Source organism: Hydra vulgaris, chromosome 11, assembly GCF_038396675.1.
Source record: "Hydra vulgaris chromosome 11, alternate assembly HydraT2T_AEP".
NCBI classification, from domain to species: Eukaryota; Metazoa; Cnidaria; class Hydrozoa; order Anthoathecata; family Hydridae; genus Hydra; species Hydra vulgaris.
The window spans coordinates 51752225-51767226 of record NC_088930.1 but is presented as its reverse complement, the minus strand read 5'-3'; the positions used below and the strand labels follow the sequence as shown (position 1 = coordinate 51767226).

The following is a 15002-nucleotide window of genomic DNA, read 5'->3' as shown; positions in this document are numbered from 1 at the left end:
GCTGGTCTAAAGTAACTGCTTTGTGATTATTAGATTTTAGATAAATAGAGAGCAGTTATTTCAACTTAAACCTGATCATTTTTACATTATTTATTTATTGTGATTATTTTCTCTTATTGTTTCAAATCTATTGCTTCTCAAAACTGCTTAAAAATATCAAAGAACCAACAAAAAAATTATTCTTTAACTAACTCCACTCTGCACTGTAATAAACACCTTTTAGTGATAAGTCCTCTCTAGGACTTGGATAAGCTTTATATCGTCATATTAGAGAATTGCCTGAACTTGTCGTAGTGTTGTTATTCCATCTTTTTTTACACAAGCACTTATGTTTCTATATCCAACTCAACTCAACCTCAAATATCGCTTTAAAAATGATTTCTTCTATTTTAATAACTTAAAAATTGAAGAAATCACTTTTGATTCTTTTAACAATTTTCCACCACCATTTGAAAAGTGTGAGCAGAACATTACAAACATGTTTTTGGACTTCTAATATTCACGTCTAGCTTACGTTAAACAATTTAAATGACTTTCAACTATTTTTTGTACTGATTACTCATACTATCAAGATAGGCTACTACAATAGACACGTACACTGCATTGACTATTTTTATTACATAAACAGCTATAAGAACTCAAAACAGTTCACAACTCTCACTAACCCATGTTATAATGCAACAAAGCACTGCACTTATCAACACTCATGTCAAAAAACTACTTACAATTGTATGCAAGTTGTACTGAGCCCTACTAAGTGTCCTCTGGTCCCAGTGTCAATTCAGAAGTCTGTGGCAATCGTCCTGACGGGATACTTTGAGAATAGTCCTTTTAGGATAACACAATGGGATACCTTGAAAAAAATACCCTGGTGTAGACCCAGAGTGAAACTTTTTTTAAGATACCAGTCTCGAGCGAATATTGGAGATCTTCTTATGTTCATACTGTACCATAAGGCGCGAATCCATACTGTACTCGAGACGCCTATAACACACTTATATCGTTATTGTATGTGTATCACCCTAATAATACAGACCACATGATAACTACTTATAAAACGAATAATTCTGCTCTACCACTGATACTGTCTGTACATCACACTTATGCTTATACTTACCTATAAGTATAAGTGTGATGTACAGACAGTATCATACTTATGATACTAACAACAACTTAGTAGAACAACAGTTAATGGCTCTTGCTTATCTCGACTATTGTTTGATGTTATTGTTTATTATTACAACATTTTACTTATCAGTTTTCTAGAATATTTCTACATTCAGGCTCTTTGCTTTCCACTGGACGTCTGTCCTTTTGTACTTTTAACTCACTCTGCTAAACTCTTTCTAACTTATTCATCTTTAGGAGTTTACTGCTCGGTGCAGCTTTACTGGAATGCATTGCATTTACAAAAAAGTATTTTTGGAGGTATTGTGGTTTATACTCCTCCGGCTAACTGCAATATAGAGGTCACATACCCGGGCCCACGAAGACAAGTTCAGCTCACTAAAGAGCAACAACACCCGCTTTGCTGACTAAGAGTACGTGAGTTTAAGAAAAACGAAGTGAGTTAGAGTGAAAGTCAGAAGAAGTCGAGTTAAAAAGATAGCAGAGAAAAAGCGGACAGGTATTGCACTAGCTGTTAGAATGTGCAATTTATACTATTAATTAGCTTAACTAATTAATGTATTCGTGTAAACATAACATTTAGAATAAGACAAAACACCCAGTGTTCGCTACTTTTTTGGACCAAAAAAGTCCAATATATAAGTATTCATTTCTCACTCGTTTTTTTATAAATTATAAACTTTTTAGCCTTAGCCTATAGATCCAAATGCGACCACTAGCAAGAATCATATGCACGCAATCTGGGAATTTTCACTTTATATATTATGTATAAACATGATGCTTGATAAACAGATGCTGATTGAAGTTCATGAGCTTGTACAATATGTGCCACAACAGTACAATATGTGCCACAACAGTACAATATGTGCCACAACAGTACAATATGTGCCACAACAGTACAATATGTGCCACAACGGTACAATATGTGCCACAACAGTACAATAATTACTTTTGTGGCACATACTGTTCTGTAAAATAAATTTGACCAAATATAATTATAAAAATATACTTATTTAATAGAATAATATATACTGTTAAATAATAGAATAGTATATATTGTTAAAACTTGTAAAAATTATGTAGTCATAAAAATATACGGAAAAAAAAACATAACATAAAAATATAAAGATATCTATAAATATCTTTATATTTGTATGTTTTTATAATACATACTTTTATTAAAAATACATTTAAAATACTTCTAAAATAATTGAAATAATATTAACAGATACTCTATGTGCAAAGTATAATAAATTAAAACAGTTTAAAACAATTTAAATTTTGAGAAAGTAAGATAAGTTTAAAAAAATTTTATTTTTTTTTTTAAAATTTTATTTTTTTAAACTTATGTTACTTTCTCAAAATTTAATTTTAGTTATGTAGTCAAGGCAAACTTGTAGAAAACTGTGTAAAGTCTAGTCATCGAGAATCCTTTTTTTATTAATTTCATGAGATACGCATAACTGTTTTATTCATGACTTGTTATATTTTTCAATATAGTTAGTTGTGTTATAATGTATGCAGCATAACATAAACATAATATATATTATATGCATATACATACCAGGGGCGGATCGAGCATTTTTTGGTCTTCGAGACATCTAATTTCCAGACATAGAACCAATTCCAAACATTTATAAGTTTTTACTAATGTCAAATAAGGATGTTTTGCAAAAAATTGCAATGATTGGAGCCTGAGAACAAAAAAGCCTCAAAATTTTTACTCCCTTTCCATGCCCCAAACAAGAGAGCAACAAGTTGATAAAATAATTTTTATACTATTCATAACTAAACTTATATTCATCGATAGATTTTAAATTTCAAAAATTTTATATCGTTCAAAAATTATGAGCATATAAAATTTAAGCCCCCTTCAATTTGAGGAGGTTACAAACTTTGTAAGGTCATAATTTTTGAACGCTGAGAGGTTACACTATGAAACTTAACCCACATCCCCCACACCCTAAATATCGCTTCTGTATACAACTAATGAAGCTTTAGTAATTTAGAAAAAATTTCTTTGACTTTTTAAAAACTGTTTTAGTTGTCTTATTAATCAAATATCGTGTTATGATTCGAAGCAAGAAAAGAAGCTTAAACTAACATGCTTTTAAAATTATTTACCGAGTTTTAGTAAACATTCAGTTGAATAATTACAATAACTAATGATTAAAACTATGTAACGGTATCCTTTGAATAATTACTTTTTTAATGTTTTAATAAAAATATCATTTCAGTGAATTTTTGTGGCTTTTTTTCCAGTAGGGTGGGTCATACTTTTAAAATTTTGGATATGGGAGCGCACGCAATATTTTTTTATGTATTGGGATGTTAGAAGAGAAGTGAAAAATTTTCGTTTTTTTCTTGAAAAGTTTATCTAGTGGGGGTGTAGAGCGTTTGAAAAATGTAAGTTTTACTAAAAACTCATAAGAATGGCACTTTTTTGCCTTTTTTTAAAAAACTAATGGGTATGCAATCATCAAAAAACAATTAGACATAACATAGACATAAAAATAAAACATAATGGTGCTGCTTTACTTAAGACCATGCAAACTCGGTAGTCGTAAGAAAAGTTGTCTACCATGAATTTTATAAGAAAAAAATATTTATGAGTCTTAGAATGGTAGAGCGCGTAATAATTTAATTTGGTAATAGGATATTGGAAGAAACGTGAATAATATTTTTTCTCTTAAAAAGTTTGTCTTTCGTCTGTCTGGGACAGTTCAATACAAAGTCATCGCAGCTTTTTAAAACTCTGTATAAATATTCTAAATACAACGTTTAGCAGAGACTTTAGATTAGTGACGGATCCAGGAATTTTTTGTGGGAGAAGGGGGGGGGGGAGGAAGGTGGGGAGGAAAATGTTTAAATATTTTTGTTTTTTGTTTCACATTTGCGTCTCATAAAAAAAGTCCTCATTTCTGAGATATTTTAGGACTTTTAGATTCTGGTGGAGGAAGGGGGAATGCATAACCCATCCCCCCCCCCTGAATTCGTCACTGCTTTAGATGTAAAAAAAGGGCGCTCATCCCAGTATGTTCTTCTGGTAAGATTATTTTTGTGTTATCAATAGCATCATGATTAAACGGCTGTAATCCACATTTTTTGAAAATACTTTCAATTTTCACCTCAGTTATTGATCGGATAAAAAGACTAATGAATGTTTCTTTTGTAACATAGGGATTATATTTTGTTTTATAGCCTTCTATCACCATTAACCATGCTCCCTTCATAGGCCCAAATAACCCTACATCAAGAAACTGCAAGACGTGGTTGCAGTTTTGGGGATCAGGATTAACATGATGTTGAGATCAATTAGCTTCCTGACGAGATGAAATCGAATGCGAGATTCATTTTTATCTGACTACACAATTATTGTTTTTATCTTTTACTTTTTAGATGTTAAACATTGGTCAAAAGCACACCTCCACACCATAGGTGGTAGCTTAGGTTTTAGTGATTAAGTTTATTTGAAAGCTTTAGTTTAGGTGATAGGTTTGGTTTAGGCTAGGCTTTAGGTGGTATTGCTAGAGATGCTTTTAACAACTTCAACTTTTTTCTCCATTCAGCCAAAAAAGTGATTATTTTACGGAAGAGTTTGCCGATCTCTTCAATTGTTTTTTCTGTCACTGGGTCTATGAAGTCTAATCTCTGGTTCTTGATAATAATACATCGCGTTAAGTTTTTTTCTTTTAATTGATCAGCGGTCAATTAAAAGAAAAAAATTTATAAGAAATTTTAAAATGATAATTTTTTTTTTCCAAGATGTTATTTAAAACTCAGTTCAATTCAAATTCAATATCTGTGGACCATTACTACAGGTAATAGTTCAAAAACTATGACCATATAAAGTTTAAACCCCTCTCAAAATTAAAAAATTATATTTCAAAATAATGTAATTAATGTTATACAAATTTCTACTATAATTAATTAAACGATCAAAATCGGCGATACGTCAATTGTTGTTAAAGGTATGTTGTTAAACAACGACGTCGAGAATTAGAAAGATTAATAGTCAATTTAAAAATGACTCCTATAGGTTTAAAGCATGCCAGAAATATGTTATTAATAAATCGAATGTTATATATTTGCATAAGGCAAAATCATTCTTTTCACGAACTTAAAATTACTGTTTCTATTATCAGAAAGCTAAGAGAATTTGGAATAAAGTCTCCAACTAATATACAAATTCAGGTCAGCATAATAAATTGATAATAAATATTGTTTTGTGTTTATGTGTGTGTTTGTGTGTGTGTTTTAAAGCTTATAAATTATAAGCTTTAAAACTTTTTTACATTGAATAAAAAATAAACTTCTTTTTAAATAAACTGGTTGCAAGAGTTATTGTTAACCAGCAAAAGGTGTATTTAAATATCAACAGTTAAACCCCGTGAATAAAGGTTGATTTAAAATGAAAAATGATGTGCATATGATTGCTGTTACAAAAACAATTTGCTTTGCAAAATTTTTTTTGAAAACTAATACTACTACTAATAATATCTTCAACTAATTAGAAGGGTATTTTACACTATGTATGCCATAATCAAAATTCAAGCCATATTGTTCAGTACATATAGTTAACTGTTTTAAAAATCTGTTTTGCGCCAACATTTTGAAACTACCATCACAAAGTAAACATTGTCTATTTTTATATAGGAAAGCACAGTTTAATTAAAATCAATAGTCTTATTGCATCTTGTATAATTTCATAGCTCCTAAATATACTATGCCGTGTGTTAAGCATTATAACATTCAAAATTAGAATAACAACAACATTTATAAAAATATGAAGTAAAAAAGCATTAATTAAAAAACAAATCGTATAGATGGTTCATTCCATTATTCATTACAAAGAGAAAATTCCATTACTTGTGACAGTGAGGAAGTTCCATTATTCATGACATGATGATATTTCATTAATAATGACATAATAGAGTTTTCTCTCTATTATGAGTAGTTATAGAGAGTACTTTGGCATTGCTTTTGTTTGTTCTAGGTAGCTACAACTGTTTTCCACTTGCTATGTATTAGTACCTAGTTTTTTTGTTTTTGTTTTTTAATGTTGTTTATCTCCTAAAGGCCAATACAGCCATTACATTCAAGGAGGCTACTTTTTTGTTGTTGCAACCCTCTTTCAAGTCTTTAACTTTGAAACACGAACCTTGATGAACAAAGTTGCTGCTGGGAGCATAGTCAAGATTGAACTCGGAACTTCTCGCTTATGAAGAAAGCACTCTACCACTTCACCATTACCACATTGTTAGAACTTCTATTGATATTTTTTTTTTCATCAATAATTTACCTTACAGAATTATTTTTTTTTAAATCATATAATTGTGCAAAGCTAATTTTATGAATTCTTGCTACTACAAGACATGCTATTTTTTATTAATAAACTCACTCCCAATTAGGTTACAATTAAACTACTATATATGTTAGAAGTTAAAAGAAAGCAAAAAAGAGCAAGAACTGTTGACAGAAGACTTAAAAAGCTCTAAATTTTCCAAGTCAGATACCAATAAAAAAGGGAGAAAATCCCAAACCATTGTTTAAAAAAAAAGTCAAATTGTTTCTTTAGATCTAGATTGTTTCCTTTAGAATCATGGTTTAGTGTTTTTTTCATTCACTTGAGTGTATTCCCGCATGGATAATCTGTATTATGGTAGCATGATATAATAATATATTTTCAATATGATTTATATATATAATATATATATAACTATTTAATATATATCATATATACAGTACTGTGAATAAGTTTTAGACCACTTGTATAATTAGACATTTACAATTTTTTTCCTGTGTAACTTTTTTAAAGCCTACTTAAGTATAATAATATATAAGAAAAGTTGAAAGAATATATTATTTTGAATAAATAAACAAAATTGATGGAGAAGCATGAGGGATTCGTTTGTTTATTTATTAAAATAATGTGTCATAATAACTACATCCAAAACAAGGTAGTCGAAGAATGCTGTTACAGAAATCAGAGAAACTAGCTCCCTTGAAGATAGAAAAAAAGTGGTAGACCTCCTAAGCTAACAAAAGATGACAATAAATATTTAAAAACCCTATCTAAAAGAAATACAAAAAACAATCAACTGAGCTGGCAAAAGACATTAACACAGCAACTGCGGAAAATGTCAGCTCTTCTTTTATTCGACAGCACCTAGTTAAATTGTGATTAAGAGGGTGTGTTGCAATTCGAAAATTGTTATTACGGTGTGGTAATAAAGAAAACCTACTTAAATATGCAAAACCACACAAAGATTGGGCCCAGGAAATGTTTAATCGGGTTCTGTACGCTGATGAGTCCAAATTCAACATTTTTGGAATGAAAGGACACCAATATAATGAAGAAGAATTGAAGAAGCCTATCAGCCCGAGTGTTTAAACCCTACTATTAAACATAGAGGAGGCTCTTTACAAGTTTGGGGCTGTTTATCTTCATCTGGAGTAGGTGATTTGATCAAAATAGGGGGGCAACTCACCAGGGAACCTTATGTGGATATCCTAAGGCACCATGCTGTATCATCCAGAATGAGACTAATAGGTCATAATTTTATTCTACAGCAGGACAATGACCAAAAACATTGTTCCTGAGTGGCAAAAAATTATTTAAATGTAATGGCAGAGGAAGGAATACTGGAATTGATGACCTGGCCTCCCCAGAGTCCAGTTTTGAATATAATTGAGCATATTTGGGATTACCTGGACAGAAAGAAGGTCGAACATGTTCCCCGAAATGCTGAAGAATGTTTTGAAGTACTCCAAAAAGAATGGCATAACATACCCCAGGATTTTATGCCATTCTCAATTCAGGATTTGCCTTAATCCCAGCCAATATTTACTGGGGAATCTATTCCCCGGTGAATATTGACTGGGATTGAGGCAAAAGGAGGACATAGTAAATATTAAGAGTTTTTTATGAAGTTTGACATTAAAAAGTTTGTAATTGTTCCATATTTTGTGTGAAATACATGTGTCTTAATAAGTTTATAATTTAGAACTACAAACTTAAATATTAAAGAAGAATTCTCCGGGATTTTTTGAAAAAATGTAAGTGTTCTAAAACATATTCACAGTACTGTATATATATATATATATATATATATATATATATATATATATATATATATATATATATATATATATATATATATATATATATATATATATGTATATATATATATTTATATATATATATATATATATGTATATATATATATATATATATATATATATATATATATATATATATATATATATATATATATATATATATATATAATTTGCAGTTCTTTTATGCTGGTCTTTTTCAATTATTTACTTGTTTCGCTCTGGCTCTTTTTACTTGTGGGGAAGTAGTAGAAATAGGTCTTACAAATATTGCTGTTCTACTCTACAGATAGTTGATTTCTCATATTTGTAATGCTTTAATATTATTTGTTTTAGACCATCCAAGAGTTTCAGAGTGGGAAAAATATAGTAATTAATTCTGAAACTGGAAGTGGAAAAACACTAGGTATGATTTGGTCACATTGTTTATATATGCGTATATATATATATGTTTATTTACACATATATATTTATGTGTATATATATATGTGTTTATATATATGTATATATATATATATATATATATATATATATATATATATATATATATATATATATATATATAATTAATTAGTAAAAAACACTTATCTAACTTTTATCTTCGACTTGGAGTTTCACCATTGCTGGATCATCAGGAAGAGAATGATCCAGCAATGGTGAAACTCCAAGTCGAAGATAAAAGTTAGATAAGTGTTTTTTACTAATTAATTATTGCTCTGTTCTTTAAGAACATTGAGCACTCTATTTGTAAAATACACTAACATAATTTACATATATATATATATATATATATATATATATATATATATATATATATATATATATATATATATATATATATATATATATTTAATGTTTTGTACTGTTTTAATTTTTTATTTTTGTTTTATTGACTGAAAGCTGTAGATACATAGACTAAAATAAGTATAATACCGTGTGAGGAGTGTACGTACATAGACTGATAGGTAGAACATTCAAGGAGTGTACAAACATTGACTGTAATAGGTAGACATGCAAGGAGTGCTGCTACATTGACTCAGTGTTTTGGCTGTTTTAGAAAAATTAACTTTAATAAAAACATAACGAATACATGTAATCTTTTAAATTAAAATTCACTTTTGTTTTACTTTTTAATTATTTTAATTTAAAATTTAATTTACTTTTTCACTTTTCACAAAATATTGATATTAAATATCTTTTTATTAAGTGTTTCGATTAGTCTTTTTTTTTAATTCAATCAGAGTTATCAAACCTTAACTAATGATTTTTTATATTTAAGACTACTATTATATAAAATAAGTTTATTGCTCTATGTTTTATGCTTTCAACTCTGTTTCTTTTTAAATAAGAAGACCAAACTGAAATTATAAATTCAAGAAAAAAATTGGTAGAAAATTTAACTCTAAAAAAAAAGAAAATTTAAGAATTTGGTTAAGATCTTAATTTATAAATGATTAATAAAAAGTTTCTTAAATTTAGAGCCATAATCTGTCACAGCACTAATGTTTATGTTGAATCTCAACAAGTCAGCTGTCATTACTTAATCCATCAATCTTGCATTCCATCAACTTCTCATTGCAACACTACTAAAAACGTCAATCCAATCAGAGACAATATCACACTTAACTACTCTCTGTTTCCTAATTCTGAGAACAGATGCAATCTATTTTAGTATTTGTATATCAATGTCATGAACTTTTAGTTTTAACAACAATCTGTTATGAGCAACTGTGTTAAATACCATTGCAAAATCCAGTAGAACAATGTCAACTTCATTTTGATTTTGTGTATAGAATGTTGCTAGGTCAATTGCTTCCAATAAATTTGTTGGGCTTGATTATGATTATGAATCCATGTTGACATCTGTTAGCAAATTGTTTTTGTTTTGTTTTAATTTCAATTTTGCTTAGAGTATTACCTTCTAATATCTAGCATGCCACAGAAGTATAAGGAACTGGTGAACAGTCTGTTACTTGTTGCAATTGTTTTGCCAACTTTTTTAAAAAGTGGTGTTGCCTATCTATGTCAAATTGAGTTGAAGATAATGATTCCTTGAAAAATAATTTTAACAGCAAGTGACTTTGATGAATTCTCAATATGTCAGAGTGACAGTTTAATGAATTCAGTAGCTATTCTAGACCGTTTTGACAGCGTCAACTGTATTTGGGCTCCGATTTACACCCCCAAATTAAAATTGGATGACCTTTTTTTTTGCTCATAAAATTAAAATTCCCAATTTAAAAGTAAAAAAATCCCATTCTCCAAATAAAGTTTCCCAAATTAAAGTTTTATAATAATTCTAAAAATTATTGAAAATTAATTTTTATTAAAAACTAATAGAAAAAGAACATAAGAAATTTTAATTTAATTATTGTGTAAAACTTGAAATAAAATCACCACATTTGGTATGACTGTGAAAATGTCTCTGGGAATAAACTTCTTTAGAATTGGGATTTTCCAAGCGATTTTAGGGATTTTCTTGGCGACTTGCTTCTAAAATTTATTTCTCAAAATTTACAAAAAAAATCTTCACAATGCATTCCAACAGCAGCAAATATTATATAAAAATGTTAACAAGAAGTATATCTAAAAAAATAACAAATTTGTTTGGTTTAACCACCTGCAAATGCTATTTCTTTACAAGTTCTGCCCTTTTTGGCTGAAAAGTTAAATAACTTATTAAGTCTTACTGCAAACTCTACTTCAAGTAATACACATGCTTCATTAATGTGCTTCATCAATGTGCATTATCAATGTGCTTCATCAAATATATTTCTTTACTTTACTGCTTGCTTTAATTTGAAACATAAATTAAATTCGTTTAATAAAAAGAATGTTTTTTTTTATTACAACAAATTGGTACTAGAAATTTTAAAAACAAGAAAATTAGGTTCACTGCTTGCTTGAATTTAAAACATAAAAGCAAATTAAATGTTTAAATGAACCATAGTCATAAAAACATTTTATGACTAAGAATGAAAAAATAATTTATAATAATTATTGATCGCTTACGATCAATATTCTTTTGTAATTAAATGACATTTGTTATTATTTTTGCTCCGACTTTGTAATTGTAATTTTATTTTGCTATGCTATCTATGTATAGAGACAATTAATATTTTTATACAACTTTGATAATTATATATTATTTGACTATTATATTGTTTTTGAACTTATTACTTTTTATTCTTAAAACTGAAGTTAGCCATTATCTTTGAAGATCGCATTTATTTACCAAACCATGTAGTAAACTAAAATTTAACTTTGTGCGCAAAATGGTGCATTTCAAAATTTAGTTTAACAGAATTGCAATAATTTACAAGCTTATTTTTACTATTTTAATAACTTTTCTTATTTTTCTATTTTTAAAACATTTTTTTTGATGACACAGTTTATTACATGATGGTGTAAGGGTTCGTCCATAAAGGAGGTCAAGCAGAATTTAAGTAATAATTAAAAGTAGAAGATCATTGGCTCTCTTCCGCAGAGATTTTCATTGAACATAAATCGCTATATTACTTTAAAAGCCCTTTTATGTCCACCAGTAAAAAAGAAATATATTTTTAAAAGAATATTCTTAAAATGAAAGCGGCAACAATATATTAAGATTTCAAGTAAATCAAATATATTATTCTTAATAATAATTAATTAATATACACTGATTATTTTTTAATATAAAAATAAATAATTCTTAATATATCTTTGAAAATCTGAGCTTAATTTGCCAGGTCGTTGTGAAACCACTTTTTATTTTGTGTTGATTTCATATTCATCTTCAATATATGTTACAGACAGTATTTTATTTTATTTTTGCTGTCCAATCTATGTATGTAAAGCTGTAGTGGAGTAGAAGAAGAAAGAATGTAAAAGGACCCAATGCATTCCTGAAACACATTTTAATATCAAGGGAGGGGGGTAGATGATTGGGAAATATTTTGACAAATTCCCAATTTCATCAAAATGCTGTATCAAATTTATTCCTGGTAAACGCCCTGCTATACTATTTAAACTATACTGTTGATATGTTGCTATTTAAACTATACTGTTGGTATGTTGATATTTAAACTATGCTGTTGATATGTTGATATTTAAACTATACTGTTGATATGTTGATATTTAAACTATACTGTTGATATGTTGATATTTAAACTATACTGTTGATATGTTGATATTTAAACTCTACTGTTGATATGTTGATATTTAAACTATACTGTTGAAATGTTGATATTTAAACTATACTGTTGATATGTTGATATTTAAACTCTACTGTTGATATGTTGATATTTAAACTATACTGTTGATATGTTGATGTTTAAACTATACTGTTGATATGTTGATATTTAAACTATACTGTTGATACTGTTCAAATATAACTGGCTTTAGTTTAAACCAAGTTTTACAAACACCATTAATTTAGTTGTTTTTTTAATTTGTTTCTCTCTGAATAACTTGAATAGTTTTCTAAAAAATTTGCATTTAAGTATATTTGATAATATCTATAATAAGTATATTTGATCTGTAGCAATATGCTTTTATGTTGTTTTGAATTTATTTCTTTTCAGGTATTATTAATAAATACCATTCAGCAGACAATGTAATTTTTTTTTATTGTTTCAAAGCATTTTATTTTTAAGTCCCAAGTTTTTTTGTCACAATTTACCTATTGAATCTGTTGACTTTAATTTACAATGTATGAGGTATTTATGGTACATTACTTTAGTATTCTAAATAAAGTATTTAAACCAGTATGAAGTACAAAGTATTTTGCAGCGTTTTGATGAATTGTTGTTTAAAATAAAGCTTTTATATTTTTTATAATTTCATTTTCTCTATTTTTGTAAAAAATATAAAATATAATATATATCAGTTAGTTATTTTTGTAAAAAATTTTAAATATACATAAGTTAATTATTTTTAGCCTATGCATTGCCCATTGCTCAAAAGTTGATTAATTTAAAGAAAGTTTGTAAAAAACTACCCAGGCCTTTTGCTTTAGTATTGGTACCAAATGCACATTTAGCTCATCAAGTAATTTTTTTAAATTTTAATGTGATTAAAATAAATTTTATTGGTTAGTTATTCTTTTGAAATATATTTTATATGGATTCCTATAAATAACTTAATTTTTTTCTTTTTTTAGGTTTGTGAGGTATTTCAGTCTCTTTTATCTTTAAATACATGTTTTGCATGTGAAGAATCGCGTCTGTATTTGCTTAATACTGATATTGTAGTCAGTACTGCATTATATCTATCAACATATCCCTTAAATGTTTTAAATGAAACACAAGTTGTTGTCATCGATGAAGCTGACATTCAAATAGCAAGCAAAGTAGGAAAGACAGGAAAGAAAGACCCTTTGTTTAACCTCATTAAACATTTCAATCAAGCAGATAGTTATAAACCCCCAATAATTTCTTTAGATACACCTAACAGCTTTTTAGAGTTTAATAATTTTAAAAGACAATTTGTATTTGTTGGAGCCACAATGCCAGATAATTTAAGTCCAAAAAGTAAAACTGCAATACCATACATACGTTCATGGCTTCCTGATATTCAAATTGTTCATAGTGAAAGTGCCCACAAAGTAGTCCCTACAGCAGAAATGGAATTTATTGATGTACTGGAGGGAAACAAATATAAACATTTAGTTGAATGTGTCTCCTTGCATTGTAAAAACAAAGATATGCCTTACAAAATTTTAGTTTTTGTGAATAAAGTTGAAACTGCTATTAATCTGTATAAAAAACTAACTTCTAAAATTAATTATGAATCTATACTAGAAAATGATGCCAAGTTCACCACATTGTTTGCTTTATTTCATGAAGTATGGCAGAATAACATATCACTTCTTCATAGTAATATCGACAATAAATCTAGAGAAGAAGTTTTTAGTCAGATTTTATTTGCTAATAGAGCTATGATTATTACTACAGACGTTATTTCAAGAGGGATTGATTTTCCAGATTTAGATATGGTTGTTCAGTATGATTTTGCTACTAATGCTATAGACATTTTACATAGAGCAGGCAGAACAGCCAGAATGGGTAAAAAAGGAAAAAGTAAGTATAAGACTTCAAATAGTTTACTTATTGGTTTTTTAATAAAAATTGTATAAAGTGTAATTTAAATAAGATTTCTTCTTTAGTTGTCAACTTTATAACAAGCCAAGACAAAGAACTATCAACTGCAGTGCAAGATTTATTGGCAAAAAATTTGCCCTTTGATAGTCTATTTAGCAGACATAGAAGTTTGTCACGTAAAAAGCATCGTAATCAAGATATTGCTAAAAACGATGTTTTGGAAAGTGAAAATCGGGTTTAATTTTAGTGTACAAAAATGCAGAAGTTTTCTTTGGAAAATTTTGATTCCTGGAAATAAGGATATATCAAATAATGATTATTTCCATCATCTTTTTTCATCATGGTCTGTGATACTGTAATAGATTATCTGGTTGTGGCTAGTTGCTAGCATTTTTTTTTCTTGCACATACAAAAATTGCTATTTGGCTGTCTTAACTGTTTAATTCCTTCTAGAATCCTTGCTTTTTTTTTTTTTTTTACATCAAAGATCACTACATCATAGTGTTGATTAATGTAATACTAAAACGTGGTGTTAGATTCCAAATCTCCCATTATAAAAAAAATTACAATAGCATTTAGTTTTGTTATTTTTTGGTTTACAAATGAAATAGTATATTTGATAGCAGTTTAGTCTCGTGATTTATTTTTACTTGAAAACTAATTTTCATGCATCAA

The 15002-nt window shown here is 28.1% G+C and overlaps 1 protein-coding gene across 1 annotated transcript; it reads left to right on the top strand.

Annotated features, from left to right (window-relative positions):
* Positions 1-5089: 5089 nt before the first annotated feature.
* Positions 5090-14949, top strand: LOC100215245 (uncharacterized). The gene is made up of 5 exons (XM_065809162.1): positions 5090-5322; positions 8584-8653; positions 13166-13275; positions 13388-14306; positions 14393-14949. The coding sequence occupies exons 1-5, from the start codon at positions 5155-5157 to the stop codon at positions 14566-14568; spliced, it is 1443 nt and encodes a 480-aa protein (XP_065665234.1). The 5' UTR covers positions 5090-5154; the 3' UTR covers positions 14569-14949.
* Positions 14950-15002: the final 53 nt, after the last annotated feature.

What these genes read in the sequence shown, in the direction of transcription:
- LOC100215245 (XM_065809162.1), top strand. Translation starts at nt 5,155, where the DNA reads ATGACTCCTATAGGTTTAAAGCATGCCAGAAATATGTTATTAATAAAT. An exon ending in TGGAAGTGGAAAAACACTAG is followed by an intron (nt 8,654 to 13,165) that starts GTATGATTTGGT and finishes AATTATTTTTAG; the next exon opens with CCTATGCATTGCCCATTGCT. An exon ending in ATGCACATTTAGCTCATCAA is followed by an intron (nt 13,276 to 13,387) that starts GTAATTTTTTTA and finishes TTCTTTTTTTAG; the next exon opens with GTTTGTGAGGTATTTCAGTC.